Source organism: Phlebotomus papatasi, chromosome 3 (genome assembly GCF_024763615.1).
Source record: "Phlebotomus papatasi isolate M1 chromosome 3, Ppap_2.1, whole genome shotgun sequence".
In the NCBI taxonomy this organism is placed as follows: Eukaryota; Metazoa; Arthropoda; class Insecta; order Diptera; family Psychodidae; genus Phlebotomus; species Phlebotomus papatasi.
Genome location: NC_077224.1, coordinates 31,149,119 through 31,170,330, shown reverse-complemented (window position 1 = coordinate 31,170,330; position 21,212 = coordinate 31,149,119). Strand labels below are relative to the sequence as shown.

The following is a 21,212-nucleotide window of genomic DNA, read 5'->3' as shown; positions in this document are numbered from 1 at the left end:
CAACAAATAGATCAAATTTTGAATATAAAATTATTCAAACACACAAATTACACATTTGGTCTCTCACCAGCGACAATTATTGTGAATCGTATTAAAATTTTAGTAGGTGTGGAAACCAGTGAGCGTCGGGTAAGAAGAAGCAAAGGAAATTTTCAAATTCTTCCCAAAGCTTTCGGCTCGGACTGTAAGCCTTCCTCAGTGGCTGGGGCGGGAAAGAGCACTATTTATTCATCAAATAATTTTACAATTATTTAACTACTTACTCCAATTTTTAGTCTTTTCTTGCTTTGTCAAAGGGTCTTTTTCAAAGAGTCAAAGAGTCCCCAGCCACTGAGGAAGGCTTGGAGTCCGAGCCGAAAGCTTTGGGAAGAATTTGAAAATTTTCTTTATTTCTTCTTACCCGACGCTCACCGGTTTCCACACCTACTGAATTAATCGTCGGAAATTACCAAAAAATTAAAATTTTATTGTGCAAGTGTGATAACACAGTTAGTATTGGATTATTAAGGACAATGACCTATTATATTATGAAAGAGCAATAACATTGGTTGCTATTTAGGATTTTGAGGTCGTCGGGGACTGGGCTAAACCTCCAGTTTGAAGACCGCTTAATGGTTTCTGAAATAATCTTGTTGCGGACAAGAGTAGATTTATGTAATTTCATTTATTTATTAGAAATTCCTACTACTAAAACCCAAAATCTATTCTAAATAGGAGTAAAATTTAGAAAAAGAAAGAAGAGTTTTGAGAAAGAATTTTTTAAATTTATTTATCAGTTTTTCCTGTTTTTTCCCCATTTCCCTTGGCCCAACCATTTTCAATGATTATCAGATATATTTTGAAGACAGCATAGGCGAACATTTCGCGAATACATACAATATGACCGGAAAATTTGTCATTTTGAATTACTGAAGGCATTGAAGGTCAAGGTTCAACCACTTGTAAAGTTCTAATTAATTATTATCCAGTTATATCACTCCCAATCACTAATGAACTGGCCAAGTAATCGTAAATCGTACTTGATTTATTTTTTACGACTATGTGTAATGCCCTAGACCACTTGCGACTTAAGCCGAGAGACGTCTTAGCGGAATTATAATCAAAATAATGATTTGACTAAATTCCAATTAATTTCTTATGTCTCCGGCACACTTTTTAGAACAGGAAATCTCATGAAGTCGAAATTCGAAACCCTTTCTTTCTCACATGTTTTGCATATGACTATCTCATTCTTTCGCATACCAAATTCAATTGAGCTAAATTGAATTTGCAGTGATGTTTAAGAGAAGAAGAGTGCGAGAGAATGAGATAGACATATGCAAAACATGTGAGAAAGAAAGGGATCCGAAATTCGAATTCACGAAACTTTCTTGATCTAAAAGGTGTGCCGAAACCATTGCTAAGTCGTTTCTCGGCTTAATTGTAAGTGTGTCTGGGGCATAAACATTTGTACAAAAACTCTATCTCGTGAGTTCGTGCATTTTACAATGATAGGACGCTTTAGCATCTCTTTTTAATTTTAGAAATTTTTGAATATATATATGAAGTATTGTAGCATTATTCTTAACACCTTTTAGATTGAATTTAGTCTAGATATATTTCGATTTATAATTTAGAAATTTTTGCAGAATCAATTCTAGAAAACTTCTGACGTTGATTTTAGATACAGAATAATTAATTTTAATTTTTTTTGAATTGATTTTACAAGTTTTGTTGGATCAATTCTAGAAACCATCTCGTTTGATTTCAGAAAAAGAATAATTGATTTTAGAAATTTTTGGATTGTTGAAATTTTGCAGAATCAATTCTAAAAACCTTGATTGATTTTAGAAATTTTAAACAATCAATTTCAGAAACCATTTCGGTTGATTTTACAAACAGAATACTTAATTGTACACATTCTCAGATGGATTTTTAACGTTTTGCAGAATGTATTTTTAAATCAAGTAGTGATATTTTCAGAAATATCACTAAAAATGAGAAAGCAAAATCCGTGGAGCAAAGTTTAGGGAAAAGTGGGGCACCTTTGAAAGTGGAGTACCTTTGAAATTGGGATTTTTCTCCTATGTTTAAATGGAACTGAGCCAAACCATAATGTAATTTAGCTTCTCAATCTGTTTGTGCACCTAAATTATATCACGATAAGGCTCAATCATATTTAAAAATAGGTGAAAACTCCCAATTTGAAAGGTGCCCCACTTCCCCCTGCCCTATTTTTAGAGTGAATTTTCTTGATTTTAGTGGCAGATTTTTCTCAGTGTTTCTCAGATAGGCCTCTTTTGCTCTGAGCGTATCAATTAGGCAATTCGACAGTTCCATACTATACTATTTCAAGTCGACGTATGCCCTAAGCACCCTTACGCAGAGCCCGGCGCGAGACGCCTTTCGGCGGCGGCGGCTAAATTTCGTTTTACAGTCAGCGGCGGCTGGCGCGCCGGCGCGCCGGCGCGCCAGCCAAAGCTCTTGGCGGCGACGGCGCCAGGCGCGCCGGTTGTTTTTTCTTCGAATTGCATGCAGAAATTTAAACAAAATCTGCTGTTCTCAAATATTCTGTATTTTTCTCAAGAAAAACCGTTCGTGAAAGCTCTATAAATTATCGCTTTGGGTTTTTTTTTTAAAAATTGTTTGACAATTATTTGACAAAGGAAATAATTCTATGAGCTGAAGTGAAGCCTTTACGTAGTTTCAGAAAAATAACAATACTCCAACCGTCTTGGAATTCGTCCAGTTATTCATTTTACCGATCGAACTCCACAGACAGAGCGTGACGCTTTGATACTTCTTTTATAATAATTAAGGGATTGTATGGGTCAGAATGGCAAAAACAACACATTTTGATTACATTTTTGTCAAAAGTATAATTTTTTTTTTTTTGAAAAGTATGAATTAAACTCTTAAGCCTCTTAAGCATATAAAAATGCAACTGTTGTACTATATCCCTTGAAATTTTCTTTTAAAAATTTTAAAGATTTAGCCGTTCGGAGTTGGGACCTTGTTTTCGGAGACCTTTTTGAAAAAAGATTTTTTCGGAAGACAAAATTACCGTGACAAGGAAAGTACTCGGGCCATCAGAAGAAATTTCTTTATGAAACTTTGCATATTACTTAATTTTAGAACGACAAATACGATAGTGCAATTTATTGTGTAACCCGTTAGAGGGTGACCTAAAAAATATGTTTTTTAGGGATATCTCGAAAACTACTCTCACGATTGTTGTCATTGTCAGATACGTTTTTTATGTTTTTCCATTAAATTTATGAAATTTTCATGAAATTTATTAAATTTTCGTGAAACATATAAAAATTTACTGTATTAAATTGAATGGTAATGACTGGTTGATATATATCTTGCGAAATGCATTGAACAGATTATGTTTTGTAAATGAAATGAAACTGTACTTTTTAAGTGAACAAGTATGATTATTATGATAATAACATTTATTTTCAATTCAATTCCAAACCATATAAATATTGTATGGAGTACGATATAATATGCATAAAAATTTTTCACTTTTTAGAAGGTCCGTTGCTATTTTTAGTTATGAAATTTATCTATTTTTAAGGTTTCATCTCTATTTGTTAAATAAAATGGCGCTGAAAGCACGCACAGGTCAAGCATAAAACGGGCAAAATTGTGCTGAGAACATGCTTACATCAAGCATGAGCGGGCAGATACTTCGCGTAAAAACACGCACAGCTTAAGCACAAAACGGATAATGATGCGCTTAAAAATCACGCATAGTTTAAGCATAAAACGTTTATTATTCCGCTTAAAAACACAAACAGCTTAACCCTTTAACAACGAGATACTTTCTACGGACAGAAAATCAACAATAAAAATTAAACTGGGAAAAATAATCAATAATTAGTCTTACATCTAAACTTGGAAAGTCCAACATAGTCTGATTCGGTATATTTTGTGCTTCTATGGACCATAGGGACAAAAATAGCCCAAAAATTTAAGTAATTTTTCTGACAATACCAATGAATTATATTTTTCGCTTTAATGAAAAATATTACATATGAGTATTGTAGTTTTTAGTAGCGAAAGGGTTTTGCTTAAAAAAAATTGGAAGTATTAAAAATAAATAAAATCAATTATGAATTTGAGAATTTAAAAATTCACCATTTTTGAGCTTAAATATTTACTACATATCAAATAGCTAGAGACTTTCAAAAAATATTGTAGATTCCTTAAATCTTCTACTTTACAATTATGTACAGACATAAGAAAAAAATAACTTTGGGTAGTCAGGAAAAATTATTTTCTTTATGGGACACCGGTGTTCCAATCGTCCTTAAAGGGTTAAGCATAAAACGGTTAGCGCTTAAAAACACAAACAGCTTAATCACAAAACGGTTGATATTCCGCTTAAAAACACGCACAAATGAAGTACAAAACGGGTGACATTCCACTTAACACGCACAGCTTGAGCATAAAACGGTTATTGTGCCTAAAAACATGCATAGCTCAGACATAAAACGGTTAATATTGCGCTTAAACATACGCACAGCTTAAGCACAAAACGGTTGATATTCCGCTTAAAAGCACGCGCTACTCAATCATAAAACGGATAAAAATTCGCTTAAAATCACTCACAGCTGAATCGTAAAACGAAAAAAACGCTTAAAATCACGCACAGCTCAATCATAAAACGACTAAGAATGCGCTTAAAATCACGTACAGATCAATCATAAAACGGTTACGAATGTGCTTAAAATCACGCACAGCTCAATCGTAAATCGGTTAAAATCACGCACAGCTGAATCGTAAAATGGTTAAAAATTCGCTTAAAATCACGCACATCTCAATAACAAAGGTTGATTACGCTTAAAACCGTTCCATGATTGAGCTGTGCGTGATTTTAAGCGCAGTCTTAATCGTTTTTCGATTAATCTGTGCGTGATTTTAAGCGCAATCTTAGCCGTTTTACGATTGAGCTGGGCGTGATTTTAAGCGCATTCTTAACCGATTTACGATTGAGCTGTGCGCGATTTTAAGAGCACCCTTAGTCGTTTTATGATTAATCTGTGCGTAATTTTAAGCTCGTTCTTAGCCTTTTATGATTGAGCTGTGCGTATTTTTAAACGTATTCTTAACCAATTTATGATCGTATTGTGCGTGTTTTAAACACGATTTTGGATAGCGTTTTATGCTTTCCCTGTGCGTATTTTGCAAACGATTCTAGGTATGTTTTTGCTAGCGCTGTGCGTATTTTGCACACGATTTTAGAGAGCGCTTAAAAAATAAAAAATATATATATAAAATTAAAAGAATTATAAAAAAAACTAAAAAAAAGCATCGTGAGAAATTTATGGAAAAGAGTTAGTTTTTTGGTGACAAAAACAAATTGTGGAGCATAGGTTTCAAAAGAAAACGATAATGGAATTTGAGTATATATGAAAACAGGGTTAACAAAAAAACAGTGATAAGCCCAGATAAGCTTGTGGTAGCTAAGATTCTCTACAGGTGACCTCGAAATGCATGCAACTCGGAGTGTTTGCAACTTGGTATGCGTGAAAATTCGATTGTGAGTTGAATTTCGGGGGTAAAGAATCGCGTCAAGTAAACGGTTTTCGTCGGTCGAAATGAATAAAATTGGCTCGACGCGATTCTTTACCCCCAAAATTCAACTCAAACACGCATTTTGAGGTCGCCTGTAGAGAATCTCAGCTACCATAAGCTTATCTGGGCTTATATCACTGGTCATTTTCTATTGTGAATTTAAATAGTCCGAGTGGAAAAGGCGAACAAAAAATCATTGAAATAGGTTAATAAACTTTAAAGATAGAGTCCGGTCCATTTGGATATAGTAAGGGTCGGGGTACAGTGGGTTGCGGTAGAGACGGATGGGACCCATACATCCTTAGGACAGTTTCAAAGTTGCCCCAATTCAAAGTGCCCCATTTCCTATTTAACAATCGCAGAAATTGACATATAAAAAAAGTTGTATTGGAATGCAAAAAGTTTTTTTCGGCGCATAACGGCGCCGCGCCAAAAACTTTTCAGCGGCGCGCTCGGCGGCGCGCCTCAAAATTTCTCGGCGGCGGCGGCTAAGAAAAAAGCTGGGCGGCGCGCTAAAAACGGCTAAAAGTCGGCGCGCGCCGGGCTCTGCCCTTACGACTTCAGACAAGAGACGTCTTAGCGTAATTATAATCAAAATGATAATTTGACTAAATTCCCATCAACTTCCCACTAACTAAACCAAACTATGCCGTTCCTTAGCGCCGAGAAACGGATTAGTCAGAAACTGATGGAAATGTAATTTGATCATTATTTTGATTTACAATTACAATTACAGATTTAGATTTGTGATTTTCAAAGAACCCCTTTAATAAGTTTTATTATTCTTATCACATTAAGGCAAAGTAGTACGAGTTGGAAAATTGTACAATTTGGACACGGCTTTTTTTTCTTAATAAATTTAGTATACTTAATTTTTATTTGTATATTTTTAATACTTTAGTTTTATAATTTGATTCCTTGTGTTTAAAAACAAATTTTGTACTGTATTTATCAAGAAAAAAACCATGTCCAACTTGTACAGGCGAATTGTTCAACTTGTAACACTATGTCCAACTTGTATCACTTTACCCTATATAATTTTTTTCCAAAGATATTGAAATTACCACCCACAGTTTTTATGAAAGTCTCAAGTTCATAAAATTTCCGCAAGAGGTATATATTTCAGACCACTCTTCAGAAGAAAAAAAAATGATAATCCCAGATAGGCTTGTACATAAGATTCCCTTAGGTCAACTTCATAATGAAAATTATTTTAAAACAACCTTTCAAAGAGAAAACTAATACACTTAGGGTAAGTGTGCCAAATTTCGGCATAGTTGCATGCAAGCGCTAAAATCTCAAATTTGAAATGTAATATTTTTAATACAAATTGATTTTTTTTATTCCTTTTTCGTAAAGGGATGTTGCTTGGAAACTTGTTAAAAATTTATCGTCTTTATTTACTTTAAAATCATTCTTAATACATTTTAAAATAAATAAAAATGTAGACATACACTGAGAAAAAAAGAGGGTGCGATTAACTTTTTTTCCTTATAACTTTAACATTTTTTAGGTGTAAAAATATATCAACATTTTTTAATGTTAATTTTACACCTTTTGAGGGTAAAAAAAAAAACATGAAAAAGGGTTACTTTAACCCCCAATACACTTAAAAAGGGTAATATTTACACCGATTTCGGATCAATACTGCAGGGTAAAATAAACATTTCCGGAATGTTATTTTAACTTTTTCGGATTTCTCTCAGTGTAGGTTTGGTCCCCTATTTCGGCCACCTTTTTTCTCATAGTTCCTTGCCCTTCGGGATTTCTTCCAATGTCTGTTTCACGTCATCTTGTTGGTCGAAATTACATTTTCTGTTTTCTTTTGCATTGTATAATCTCAAGAGTATTATTAGAGTATTATTTTCATTTTTTTTCGTTCTTTATCCAAAATTTTTATAAAATCTTATGAACAACCCAGGGAAGTTATGAACTTAGTGATTTTTAAATTTAAATATAAATAATACGAATGAATGAATAAGGTTATAGATAATTTTCAAGACCTTTTCAAAATTATCAAATTCATCTAAAAATGGTATTTAATTCTGAAGCAGTCCTTGATAAGATAAAAAACACATGTTTCAGCATTACACACAACCTTCAAACTTATCCATTCTTATTTCTGCACCTGAAATTTCATCAAATTTTCCAAGCAGTGCGTATATATTAAAAGACAAATGACCTTTTTTGGCTGTAAAGGAAGTTTTCTTTTATTAATTTTGATTTTTTTTCTCCACTCCTGGAAAATATTTTGCATTTTTTTCATCATATGTGAATGATATTACTTTTTTTTCATTCACATTTGAAGATGTCAATAAAAAAAACGTTATAAACCGTAAAACCATGTAACATTACAAGAAAATATTGATGTTTTGAGGCTCAATAATAGCCTCATCCTGAAATTTCATGTGTACGCCTAATCATTTGTTAGGTGTTAATCTAACACCCGTGAATTTAATAAAATATGCCTAAAAGATGTTTTTTGTATATACAACTTTTTTCTCTTTTTTTTTAATATTCCACCAGTGTCACAAGGCCACTTAGTAAATAAATTATGGTTCATTTCAATTATTCCTTTAAATTATTCCCACTTATTCTTGCTTTTCTTTCTAATTAAATTCCTAAAAATTCTATATGAAAAATTGCATTTATAATTCAATATTCTTTATGATTTTGTAGAGACCTATATAAATGTTAAATTTGAAAGAGGGGAGGGGGATTGAAGGAATTAGACGAAGAGAGAAACATTAAAAGCAATTCAATTAGTGCTAAACACGTATGTAATTCCTATTTCGTTTTTTCGTCTTTTTTTTATTATTATTATTTCAAGAGTTCTTCCACCTTCTTTTTCACTCTCTTCACGATTTCTGTCTTGTTTTTTTTTGTTATAACAACTATCTGTAATTATATTTTGTGTACTTTTCATACACATTCTTTTCTGTCTCTCTGTCCTTGTCTTTTAAAATCAAGCCCAATTAATTTACTCTAAAGGCATAAAGAGAGTGGCGTTAGTGAACGAAAAGCTTGAGTACATTCTTAACTTTAGAATTGCAAATAGGGCATCGTTTGTGCTTATTCCACACTTTAACAGCACATTTATAGCAACAGCAGAGATGGAGGAATCGACTATGTACAAAGACACCATTCTTCGGTTCCTCCAGGCACATAATACATCTCCCAAGATTTTCCCCTTCATCCAAATGACGATCCTTTCTCATTTGTTCATCTTTATCAGCATCCTCCCAAACCTCTGACAATGGATTGAGAACCTTGGCACGTTCAAGTTCCAATTCTTCACAGAACGTCTCCTGACTCTCCGGAAGAATTGTCGCTAGGGATGACATAGGTGACAATTCTTGACTTGATGTACAAGACAATACACCTGATTCTTCAGACTGTTGCTCCATCATGACATTTTTGAAGAATTTATTCTCAAATCTGCAGTCTAATCTTGCCTTCTTCCTCATCACAGCACCATCATGATCTTCTTCTTCTCCCCCCTCCTCTTCATCATCCTCCAGCAATAAATCCCTGGATACCCTACTTGATCGTCTCTTGCGATCACCTAGACTAGAATGTCCAACATCACCGCTCCTCCTCCCACTATCCCTGCCCCCTTCGCAGCTTGAACCACTATTTACACGTGACCTTGTAACACCACCTAAACTACCACCCTTCGTGGATCCCCCCGCTGATGCTTCCTCGTCACTCTCAACTGTCTCCCCGGCACTATTGGCCACACACATTCCCCTCGTCAAATGACATTTGCGACCCTTAACACTACTTTTACCATCTGTTGTTGATGTTGACTTGATTTTGCAGCCATCCTTCCATTTTCCACCATTCTGCTGTTCCATCCTCACAGTTTCCTCCTCCTCCTCATCTGATGTCGATGGACTCTTGATGGTCTGCTCATGTTGTTGCTTCCTTCGGCCTTTGGTCTTCCTCTTGGATCGCTTCTTCCGACGCTTCGGACGAGGTGGAAAATGATTCTTCCGGATCTGCAAAGAGATACGACCATATATTAAAAATTGCAAAAAGAAATAAATTCTCAGATTCCTTTTTGTTGAAAACAGATATTTAAAACAAGATAAAAAAGAAATGCAGGATTCTTCTCTAGGGATTCAAATTCAAAATAGTGTTCCAGACTTTAACCAATAATTCTGTAATTTCAAGAGCTATACTTTTCTATATTTCTACAATACGGGAAACTGGGACGGCAGTAGATACCGGATAGTTGTAAAACACTACAATCTTTTTAATTATAGATATTGAACTTTAACCCTCTAACGGTGTTTTCTTTAATATGCGAAAAAAAAGTTCTAAAATAATGTTTTCTAGGATAATTATGATCCAATAAAGTCGAAAAAACCATCCATTCTTCATTAGTATCTCTTTTAGTTTATGCGCTAGGTGAGAAAATATAAAAATTTTTTGAAACTCTTCTTGCTTCTAAAATTCACATTTTTAGTTTTTCAATTTTTTTTTAAATAAAATATACAAAGTAGAATGACATATCTTTCAGTAAAAAATAAATTTATTTTAGTCAGATAACTTTAAATCGGTATTTTTATGGAAATTGGAAATGTGTTTTTTTTCACAAATATTTTTTGTTGCTTTTTCTCTGACCTGTCCGACCTGTCACACAAAACTGGGAATAGCAACAAAACGAAGAGTCAAAATGAGTTCAAACTTTCAAGAGATGTTTATAAGACTATTACCGAGGACACTATAGCACTTTTAAATAAATAAAACCTTTATTTTCGCTCTAAATGTGATTTTTGTGAAGACCGCCTGGAGGCGGTCTTACCCGTTAGAGGATTAAGTTCAGAGGACGAGGCCTATATCAATTCATAGATATTATAGGGATCCTCGTCCACTGATGAAAAGGTCGACATAAATCTGAGTAGTGTAGACATTAATATCAGTGTTTCGTGCTATCTGATGTTTACAACTGCCCCAGTCTTCGCTAATTCTAAAATTGAGTTCCAAAAACTACTTATAGAGTAAATAGAATAATTCAGATTTATATCCTATTCAGAATTTTGCAATTTCCTCACTGTTTTAGATAGCCCAAGATGATAAAAAAAATGACGAAGAAACACTTTTGAGTATAATCGTAAGTGTAAGACATACTTACGACTTAAGCCGAGAGATGGCTTGACGTAATAATAATAAAAATAATAATCCGTTTACATTTCCATCAGTTTCAGACTAATCCGTCTCGTGATTTAAGCCGAGAAACGGATTAGTTTGTGGAAAATTGATTGGAATATAGACAAATCACTATTTTGATTATAATTGCGTTAAGCCGTATTTCGGCTTAAGTCGTAAGTGTGTCTAGCAGGGCATAAGGGCCCAAATAGACTCAGAATGACCCTCAAGATTTCAAGGATCTGTCCTCAAATACTGAGACTGTAAAATTTATGAATGAAAAATTAGGTTAAGCAAATTATTATGCAAAGGGCCTTTAAATAAAGCCCTAGGGTAACCACTTATCGCCACTTTTAAGAAAAACTGAAATTAATTTAAGTATAATTTTTAAACCCTTATTATAAAGTAACTTAAATTTGACATAAAGTTACTTAGATATGATGTCTATAGATATATCAGACTAATAGTCCCTCAATTTAACGGTAGATTATTAAAAAATATATATTTTTATTAAAAATTAAAAAATAACCACTTCTCGCCACCTACTTAAAAATGCTCAAACTCAATTATTTTGGACAATATTATTAAAAAATATCTTCAGCGTTGCTTTTTCTTCCTGATATCCTTTTTATTACTCGTATTAAATGATTTTTCTTCGATTTAACTATAGGTGGCGAGAAGTGGGTCACTGGCGAGAAAGTGGTGACACCACCCTAAGTGTGAGAAAATCTTTATTGCCAAATTTATTAGAATCCACCGGAATCATTGTGGGATCTTGTTTTTTTTTGTCGTTATTTTATCTGAAACAAATAGGAAATCTCAAAATTCCGAATAATAAATTATTCTGAATTACACTTTTTTACCCTATAGGGGAAAGGCTCATAATTTTGTCCAGTGTCTTATTTTGGACACTTTGAGGATAAAATTGGACACTAAAAATAAATTGATTAAAATTATGGACTTTTATTCCAATATTTGATGAATAATGAATTCTATCTAAATATATGTTCTTTTTGGAAGATTTTAACACTAAATACGTTAAATTTTGAATATGATTTGGGTTGAAATTGATTTGTTGAAAATTCAGTGTGAGAGCTTACGAGCTTACGAGAAATATGACAGAACTTCGTGTTTACTTCAGTTTCTCCGCTTTTTTTCAGTGATATTATTAAATATTCATTGAATATTGTGTTGATTCACGTTAGTAGTGATTTGTACATTTGACCTGAAGTGAGATTTGTCTTGTGAATTAGATTTTTCGTGTGAAAAATGGGAAATTTTTTAAGACATTTATCATTGAGGTGATACTTCTTATTTTGGACAAGTGTTTTTCTCACGAAATTTCGTGAAGTTTTAGCTTTTGTGATGACTAAGCTGGACAAATGCCTGGAGAAACGAAAGAGCATCATCTCTACGAAAGAAATGTAGCGAGAAAAACCTTGAAAGGCTCCCGGAAAGGGCAGGGAATGAGCGAATCCGCACGTACTTGGAGTACCGAAGTCAAATCACTTTAATGAATGATATGGAAAGTTTCCGGGCTTCTTGTGACATTCTACGTTTCCCTTACATGAACAGGAAGAGGACTTGGTAAGATTGGTTCATCAAATGAAAAACAATTGGCATCCTGTTGAGGCGTTGATTAGCTGTTCGAATTTACAGCCAAGTTGTCCAAATTAATAACCAAGTTGTCCAAAATAAGAGTCAAATTCACCTCTACATATCAATTCATTTTTAAACGTATTAAAACTAATTTTAGTAAAAATAAGACGATAAATAGCTTGCCAAGTTTCTAAACAACCCTTCTGAAAAGAGAGTAACAAAAAAAGTCAATTAGTATTGAAACTTGGAACATCGATGCTTATAAGCAGACTGGACAAAATTATGAGCCCTTACCCTACATTATAGTACTTTTTATTTAAATAATTTTCTACAGTTAGCTGAGTTTTAGAATTTTAACTACAAAGCGAATATTCACAGCAGAGTTTATTCACCTAATTCAAATTCTTATTTTAGAAACACCAATAAAACCGTTTTATATGTAAATTTAAATCGGCATTTTAGAATATGAGAAAAACTACTATTTCTATATTCGTAAGATAGAGGTTGCACTAAGAGAAATTAAAGTGACTAAACTTGTTTCATCTTTTAAGAAAAACTTTAGAAACCTAGGTCAAAGAGACCTTTTATTTTAATTTCATTTATTTATTAATTAATTTAATTTATTTTATTTTAAGTTCTCTAGCATATAAAAGTACAACAATTTATCAATATTATCTAAAATTTTCATTTAAAAATCTCAAAAATTCACCCGTTGGAACCTCTTTTTTTGGACACAGTTTTTGAAGAAAAAAAAAACATATTTTTCGGTGAATAATATTTTTCAGAATATATTCATCTGACGTCAAAAATTTAAATAATTTCCTGGTAGCTGTTGAGTTAAACTCGTAATTGAACAATTTTCTTATAATGAAATTTGAATTTTTGGCAGAATTTCATACAAAAAAAAAAAAACTGTGATCAAGATAAAAAAAATCTGCCATACAAGTTCAAGTTTAACTCACCATCCAATAGGAAATATTTAAATATTTAGTATATTTTAACGTCAGATGAATATACTCTGAGAAATCTTGTCCACAGAAAAGTATGTTTTCCTTTTTTCAAAAACCATCGCCAAAATCAGGTCTCACTCAACAGCTAAATTTTTAAAATGTTGAAATGTAAATTTTTGGAAAATATAGTTAAAATGTTATACCTTTATATGATTAACTCTTTAAGAACGATAGGACACTGCTGTTCCAAAAAAGAATTTTTCTTACTGCCTTCTAAAGTAATCTTTTAAAAGCAGACACAAAATGTAAGAATATTTAAAGAAGCTTCATATGATATTCAAAAATGTGATTTTTATGGTATTCCAAATGAAAAATTAATTAGAGTTCGAAGTAATATTACAAAGCACTTTAAAATAAAATAGACATTTCTATGGTCAATAAAGTAGCAGATTAGTTAAGTAAAAAATAAAATTGTCAGTAAATAATTAAAAATAATCAGATAAAAATCAATTTCTTTTCAGTAAAAAAAAACTCAAAGTGTTTACAATTGTCTTCATCAAACTTAAAATGCCAAGATAGTTCATATTTTCTTTGCAAAGAATATTTCACTTCCCTTGGGCATTTTCAATTTATGTTTTTTATTTACATACAACTAACTTTTATCAAAAATACTCTTCCCAATCTGCTACAGCCCTTTTTAATGTTTAAAATTAATCTTTTAAATATTATGAATTTTAAAGCATTATAAATGTTTTATTTTAAATAGTTGAAATAAAAGTTTTTTGCATTTATAATTATGTATAAATAGCAAAAGCAATTCTTTGTGAATTTACGCCGATTTTAATATGTATCTTAGAATAGAAAGAGTGAAGTTTTAGTAATATCTAATTCAGAACTGGATGTATCCTTTTAATCCCTGAATATTATATAATATTTAAAATTGTCTATATATAAATTATATGTGGCGGTTAGTATAGGTTTATTGCTTTTCTAATTTGTAAAACAAATAATTTTATAAATGTACAACCCAAAATACTACGACGATCTACAATACTAAGCATGAAAAATGAAAATTCTAATTAAGTACTTTTTCTCTTTCCCATATCAAGAAGAAGGTATTTCCCTAAATTCATGCTAAAAACAAGAAGCTCTAATAGTCCCATCTTATCAAAAGCGCAACTAAATGCAGTTTGTTGAAAAAAAAAAAAAAAAAAACTGTGAAAATCGTACAATATTTTGTCAAAATATCTCCTCTTAATAATTCTTTTCCCATCCTCTTTTTTTTAATAATTAACTTACCCAAAAAATTTAATTAAAACGAGACGATTTATCAATTATGATTATCACAATCGAAATTATTAATTACTACTTTTTCTTTTCATTTGAAAATTAAGAAGACGCCCTAGTTGATTAAATTAAGATGAGACTGCTCGTGTTAAGATGTTTCTTCTCTGCTGCAAGAAATGTGTCTGACGAAACTACAGCAAAAATGTTTCATAGTTGCGTGAAACATTGATGAAACGTGTTGAATGAAAATTTTTCTAAATGCAAAATTTACGCACCTACAGGTTGACAATTATTTTTCTTTAAACCTATAAAAACGAAAACCAATTAACACAAAATGTGGATATTACAAGAACTTAATAGAAAAAGTTTCGCATAAATTACAAAATGAGAAAAAAGCAACAATAACAAAAAGCGTTTTCAATATCACATCGTTCATGTTTTTTTTTCTATTGCGGTCTTTTTTTTTTATTTTTGGCTTCTTTTTTTTCTTTATTCTTTTTTTTTGTCTCAGTCTCAATTTCGTATAATCTTTTCTTTCTTTTTTCTGTTTTTTTTTTAATTTTCTTTTTGTATTTTTTAATATTTTGTTCATGTTTCTTTTTTGTATATTTTATTATTTTGTTTGTGTTTTCATTTCTTTTTTTTGTATTCTTTACTTTTGTAGTTTTTTTTTCTTTAATTCTTTTATTGCTATACCGCATTTTCTTTTTTCACCAATAAAAGTATAACAATGTATTATTTGTATTTCACAAATTGCATTCCTGTTTTTTTTTTTTGTGTGAAAAATTGCCGCGCAGAAAATCCTATAGGAAGAAAAAAATCATTTTTTTTTAATTCGGCGTATTAGGAATTATTTAATATTTGGCGAAATAATTCCTCACTTTCTTCATTTAAAAAAAATAAAAGAGCTTTATTTTTAAGTTCAGCTTTGCTATTATTTTTTTTTATAAAGCATTTTTCAATTTGCAGAAGTCCAACAAAACGTTTCCCATCAAACGGACCCCATCAATTTAAGAGACAAACATTTTACATTTCTCTGTTTTGAGGATTTTTCTTTTATTTATTTATTATTATTATTTTTTTTTGGATTTCACGTAAAACCGCAGTTTATGTCCGTTTTTGGTCTTTCATCAATTGCCTACATTTCGCCTTTATAGTCATAAGAGTGAACACACTTTGTAAAGATGTTTTCGAAGTTCCGTAAAAAGATATTTGTGATGATGAGCAATATTTCGTAAAAAATAAAGCATAATAATCTTTGTTGTTAAAATGTGGATTCAGTTTTCGGAAAATTTTAGACTAAAAATCAATTGAAAAAAACTCATGGATATATTTTATGTAGTCAGTCAGTGTGCAGAAAATTTTACCAAAAGAAAAGTTATTAGACATTGCTATAATTCTCAAAATCCCATTTTTTGATTTCCAGATGAAGTTTTCATGTGATTTAGGTAAAAATCGACTATATTTCTGTGCTTGTTTCTTGTGGTAATTTTTAGTTTTCATTTCCAGTTATTCGACTCAATGAGACACTCCCATTTTCTTTTATTTCCGTATTTTGGAAATTAGTGTGATACTTGACAACCTGAATAAACTCCACCCAAAAAGTGTTTTTAAGCCACGCCTCCTTTTAAATCCTTAATCAACTGATCATTTTTCATTTTCCAAAATTTATTTTGCTGTACTGATATTTACAAATTAAATTAATGGTAAAGGGGTTTTGTCATGAAGAGGCCGGGAGAAACCCATAAAGCTAATTTCAGTTCACTTTGTTTTATTTTTAAGTTATTTATGATGATCAGTGAAAAAGATTTTCCTATATTTTAGTAAGATTTAGGGCAATCGCAAAAAAATGTAAATTTGAACTTCAAGGGTCCCATATACCTAATGCTTTATCTCAAGGATTAAAAAATATAACTTGAAAATTTTGAAAAATTAGGGCAGATGCTGTTAAGAATGAAAAAGCTTAATAATAGTCGGGAAGAATACGTTTTTAAAGTGTTGAAAGATTTAGCTGGATGTTTGCAAAAATAATTTTTGGATGCTATTCTACTTTATAAATTCGTTTACTAGAATCATTTTTGCACTAACTAAACGTAAGATTGTTTTCTTCTTGGGCAACAAAAGAGTTCCAATATTAAACACGCAATTGTGTTATGACCAACGCACTACTTTTGTTTTGTAAAGATGTTTTTGACATTTGAGTGAGAGTGAATGAAAGCGAGATCTAGTCATCTCGCTCTCTCTCATATGAAATTTTGAAAACATGTTTACAAATAAAATCTATTGTGCGTTGGACATTAAATTATTCTGAAAATATAAATTATATGATAATTTTCACTCTAATGAAAAATAATCTGTAAAAGTTATTTTAGTGTCTAGTCCCAAGTGAAAAAAAAATAACATAATAATAACAATAATTTATTAAAAAATTTAAACAGAGATTTGCATTAAACTTTTGCAACCTTTCAGGTATTTTCAAACATTATAAAAAGAAAATAAATTTAGAGTGAGAAAAAAATTATTTTCTCTATGAGTCACCGATGCTCCAATCGTCCTTAAAGGTTTTGCGTTGTTTACAGTCCTTAAGTTTAAATTTTCGTCAAAATGGAGCAAATTGAGTGAAGTAAATTGTTTGCTTATGTACCAACGGAATGTTAGGTGAGATTATTATTATTTTTTTTACTTGTAAGAGACCGTATTAGGGTAGAGTCAGCCCTTTTGGTCATGTAAGCACTTTTGGCCACCTAAAGTAAAATCACATCGTAAGGCATTTATGAGTTTATTTAGAACAGGAAAATTGGTCTTATTTCGTGATCTTTAATCTAACGTATCAGAAAACCATATCTGATTTTGTATCAACTTGATTAATTCTAAGTTATTGAAAGAAATTCTCGACAAGGTAAACAAAAAACATGGGATTCTTAAGAAACTTGTTAATGTTAAGAGAAATTGTTTTGCATTATTTCATATTTTTGATGAAAATATTTGATGTTATTCAATGAAAGTCCATTTCTTAATTAACTAAATTTTATTGTGATATCATCTTAAATAGGATTTTCTAACAAATTAAATGAAAATCGGATGTGGCCAAAAGAGCTTACTTTTTTCGGCTATCTAAGTACTTTTGGCCATTTATTTTCCCATAAATTTTACACGTGGTGCACCTCGCGGATTTCAGTAAAAACAATCGTAACTTTTGACTGATTTTTACATCAAAATAGAAAATGTGCAAAAAGTCGTTTAAAATACTCTAATAATCACATAAAATTGGTGTTAAATAAGAATAGGACTTGTGCTGTGTATTTGTGAAAGTTTTCGAGAGCTATTTCTTCTGTTATTTGATTAAAATTCTATTGGAAACAAGTGGCCAAAAGTGTTTATACACAATGGCCAAAAGTACTTACAAAGTGGCCAAAAGTACTGAAACATGAATAGTTGCATAAAATGAATTTTTCACTAAAATATTCAAAAAAAAAATTGGGATTTCTCTTGGATTATTAGGAAAAAACGGCTTTAAGATATCTTTGTACAAAATTTAATTTTATTTAAATAAAGATTATAAAAATTACAAGCACATGAAACCTTAAAGTGGCTAAAAGTACTTACTCCACCCTATGAAGTGAACCAAGTCGTATGAAAAAGTGTTTTATGGTGTCTACACACTAGAAGCAATTTTCGTCAAAAATTGCCTTTTTTTTAAATTCTGACGTTTCTGCCTACAATGATAAGGGAAATTTTCTTTAGAAAGACATTTTTTTAAGAAATTTCTCCTAGTGTGTAGAGGCCTTTAGACATACATGGAAACCGAAAATTTCTTATAAGAACGTTTTTTCCTTGAGGACAAGATGGAGAGGGTAAAAAATTATGAGTCAATGAAAAAAAAATCTAATTTTTTAGAGCAAAACTAACTTCACATGGTGCCGTAGGTGATTTTTTTAGTCACCGGTGGCCCAATGGTCCTTAAAAGGTTAACCCTTTAAGGACGATTGGAACACCGGTGTCCCATAAAGAAAATAATTTTTTCTGACTACCTAAAGTTATTTTTTTTTCTTGTATTTATAAGTAATTGCAAAGTAAAAGATTGAACGAATCTAGGATATTTTGCTATATGATAAATATTTAAGCTAAAAAACGACGATTTTTTAAATTCTCATATTGAAAATTAATTTTAATTATTTTTTATACTTCCAGTATTTTTTTAAGCAAAACCGTTTTGAAAAAGGAAACTACAATAATCAAACATAATTTTTTTTTTTGTTTAGAGTGGAAATTATCAGTCATTGGTGTCGTCAGAAAAATTACTTAAATTTTTGGGCTATTTTTTGTCCCTATCGTTCATATAGACAAAAAATACACCAAATCAGACTCTGTTTGCTTTTCGATGTTTAGATGTAAGACGTTTTAAAAGTTCTGCTTATCGGTTTCATTTTTATTGTTGTTTTTCGGTCAGCGAAAACTGTCTCGTCGTTAAAGGGTTAGTAGAGCTATACGGCCCTAATTATTCCAGTGACAAGGCTTCCTATAAGAACGTTCTGATTAGAAATCTCACAGATTACTAATTAAATGTTTCGTAGTGATTTAAAAAAAAGCTGTTTTCCGAAAAGGGCGTGGCTTAATTTAATTTTTGAAGAAGAGCCTATTCTCAGGAAGTTCTGTGTCACCTCTTGCAAAATATGATTTTTTTTTCACTCCATTTCAAGGCGATATATGTGCCCATATTCCTTTTGATAATTCTGCAGTTAATTTTGTTGGACTCAATAGGGTATGTCTCTTTCTGTGTATATCCCTTATGACAAGTGGACATAAACAAAGTTATGAAATTCATCAAACACAAACATTGCTCTAACTTCTTGCCCATAATGCAAGAATGCAAATCAACTTGGAACTTGGTTTTTGTGTTTATTAACAAATTATTTGCTCTTTTACTATTTCCTCCAGAAAGCAAATATAAACATGATTAGCGCCTTTAGAGGCATTCTCTTTTTCTCTTCTGGAGGAATTCAGGATAGGATGAGACGTAAAAGAGAGCACAACAGAGAAACTTATGGATTATTGTGTATGTGACTTTCTGTGATTCCCTGGGTATCAATTGATTGCCGCTTCGGGAGATCAAAACGACAACAAAAAAAAAATCGAGTGTATTTGTCAAAGCGCGGAATTTACTTGAGCCCGAGACAATGACTCGACATCCCACTCCACGTGATTTCATGCCAATGGCAATTACCCAACCCGATGACGACATCGAACTCTCACAACAAGTCTCAAACATGTTAGCACCAGAGTTTGTGCATGTCTCTGGCATGAGATGCAAATTAGCGCATGGAATTTACCTGGTAGCACTTTTCGCAGTATCGATAGAGCGGATTGTTCTGCTTGTTCTTGCACTTGACGCACTCCCAATAGTCGGCACGGCGGAGTTCAGGATCCGTGGCTGATCCATCGGATGCCTCGGTGTCCGCAAAGATGGCAAAATCACTTCCGGATGAACTATCGTCGGCCATCCACGTGGTCAAGGCAGCGATTACCACCTCCTGTAGGCAAGGTCATCCGTGAATTCCAACAAAGGGACGGGGGGTGGGGGTTGTGTTATTTGGGCTTACGTGTTCGGTGCCGCTGGATGAGTCGTCCGAGTAGAGATTGTTCCCGGAAATGCTGGAGTCCGTAGCTACTTCGTATTCCAGCACAGCAATGGTTTCTTCACCACTTGTGCCATCCGTGTCGGTATCACTAGTGTCCCGGCAAAGATCTGTGGACAGAGAAGGCATCCTTTGTCAAATAGAGTTTGTCACAGACGCCTAAATTTTTTTTTTCCAATAAAATCTTCGAAGATGGGACATGCCACAATTTCAGCGGAATGCCTCCTCTTCCAAAAAAGGGGAATTGCATGGCCTTCTTTTCTCCATGCCGATTGAGGAAACACAAACACTCGGGTCGGTGTCGAGGGTGTGCGCATGTGTTGGCAAGTATAAAAATGGCCGATGGAGGAGAAACTGGACCAAAACGATCGCAAACATGGTACCTGTCTCACGTCCGTGGAAGCTATCATATGTTGCGTCGTCCGATTCGCAGCAGATGCTCTCCCTTGGACTTTCTTTGGCAAGTGTTATGTAAAATTTTGATGGCATTTGGTAGGCCTCAGAGAAACCCTCATCGTCCGGCTGTTTCCGCTTTACGCCACTCACGTCCATATCTAAACGACATAATGATTTATTTTCCGAACAATGGCTTCCACCGAAAACACAAAACTATTCCATGACAATATGCGAAGCCCACATTTCACGCCCAATCCCGTTGTCACATACCTTGTGCATTTCGTTGTACTACACTCATTTTTGCGACACTTTCACGTTGAATTTCACAAGTTATTTAAACCGTTTTGAACAAAAATTCTATCTTTTTCTCACTATTTAAAGCAAAAGCTGGAAATTATCCACGTTTCTCCTCTTCTTCTTCTTATTATACCCCTCATTCCGAATTTCTTGACATTTATTTCACTGCCATCTGGTGTGCGGAACCCATAGGACTTTTTATCCAAATATGTATTTTGTTTATTCACTCAACCCGAGATTCAATTCACCTCTCCCAAGACACAGTTCGCCTCACTAGATTCTCTTCATTTTCACCACGGAGTTTTCCTCAGCATTGCATGCCCCATTC

At 32.5% G+C, this 21,212-nt stretch overlaps 1 protein-coding gene across 1 annotated transcript; it reads right to left on the bottom strand.

Moving 5' to 3' along the window:
- Nucleotides 1-7,748: 7,748 nt before the first annotated feature.
- Nucleotides 7,749-21,037, bottom strand: LOC129805276 (E3 ubiquitin-protein ligase Mdm2-like). Its single transcript, XM_055853078.1, has 5 exons — nt 20,858-21,037; nt 20,575-20,745; nt 20,156-20,301; nt 19,886-20,086; nt 7,749-9,566 (listed from the first exon to the last, which is right to left on the bottom strand). The coding sequence occupies exons 1-5, from the start codon at nt 20,883-20,885 to the stop codon at nt 8,574-8,576; spliced, it is 1,539 nt and encodes a 512-aa protein (XP_055709053.1). The 5' UTR covers nt 20,886-21,037; the 3' UTR covers nt 7,749-8,573.
- Between the last annotated feature and the right edge of the window lie 175 nt (nt 21,038-21,212).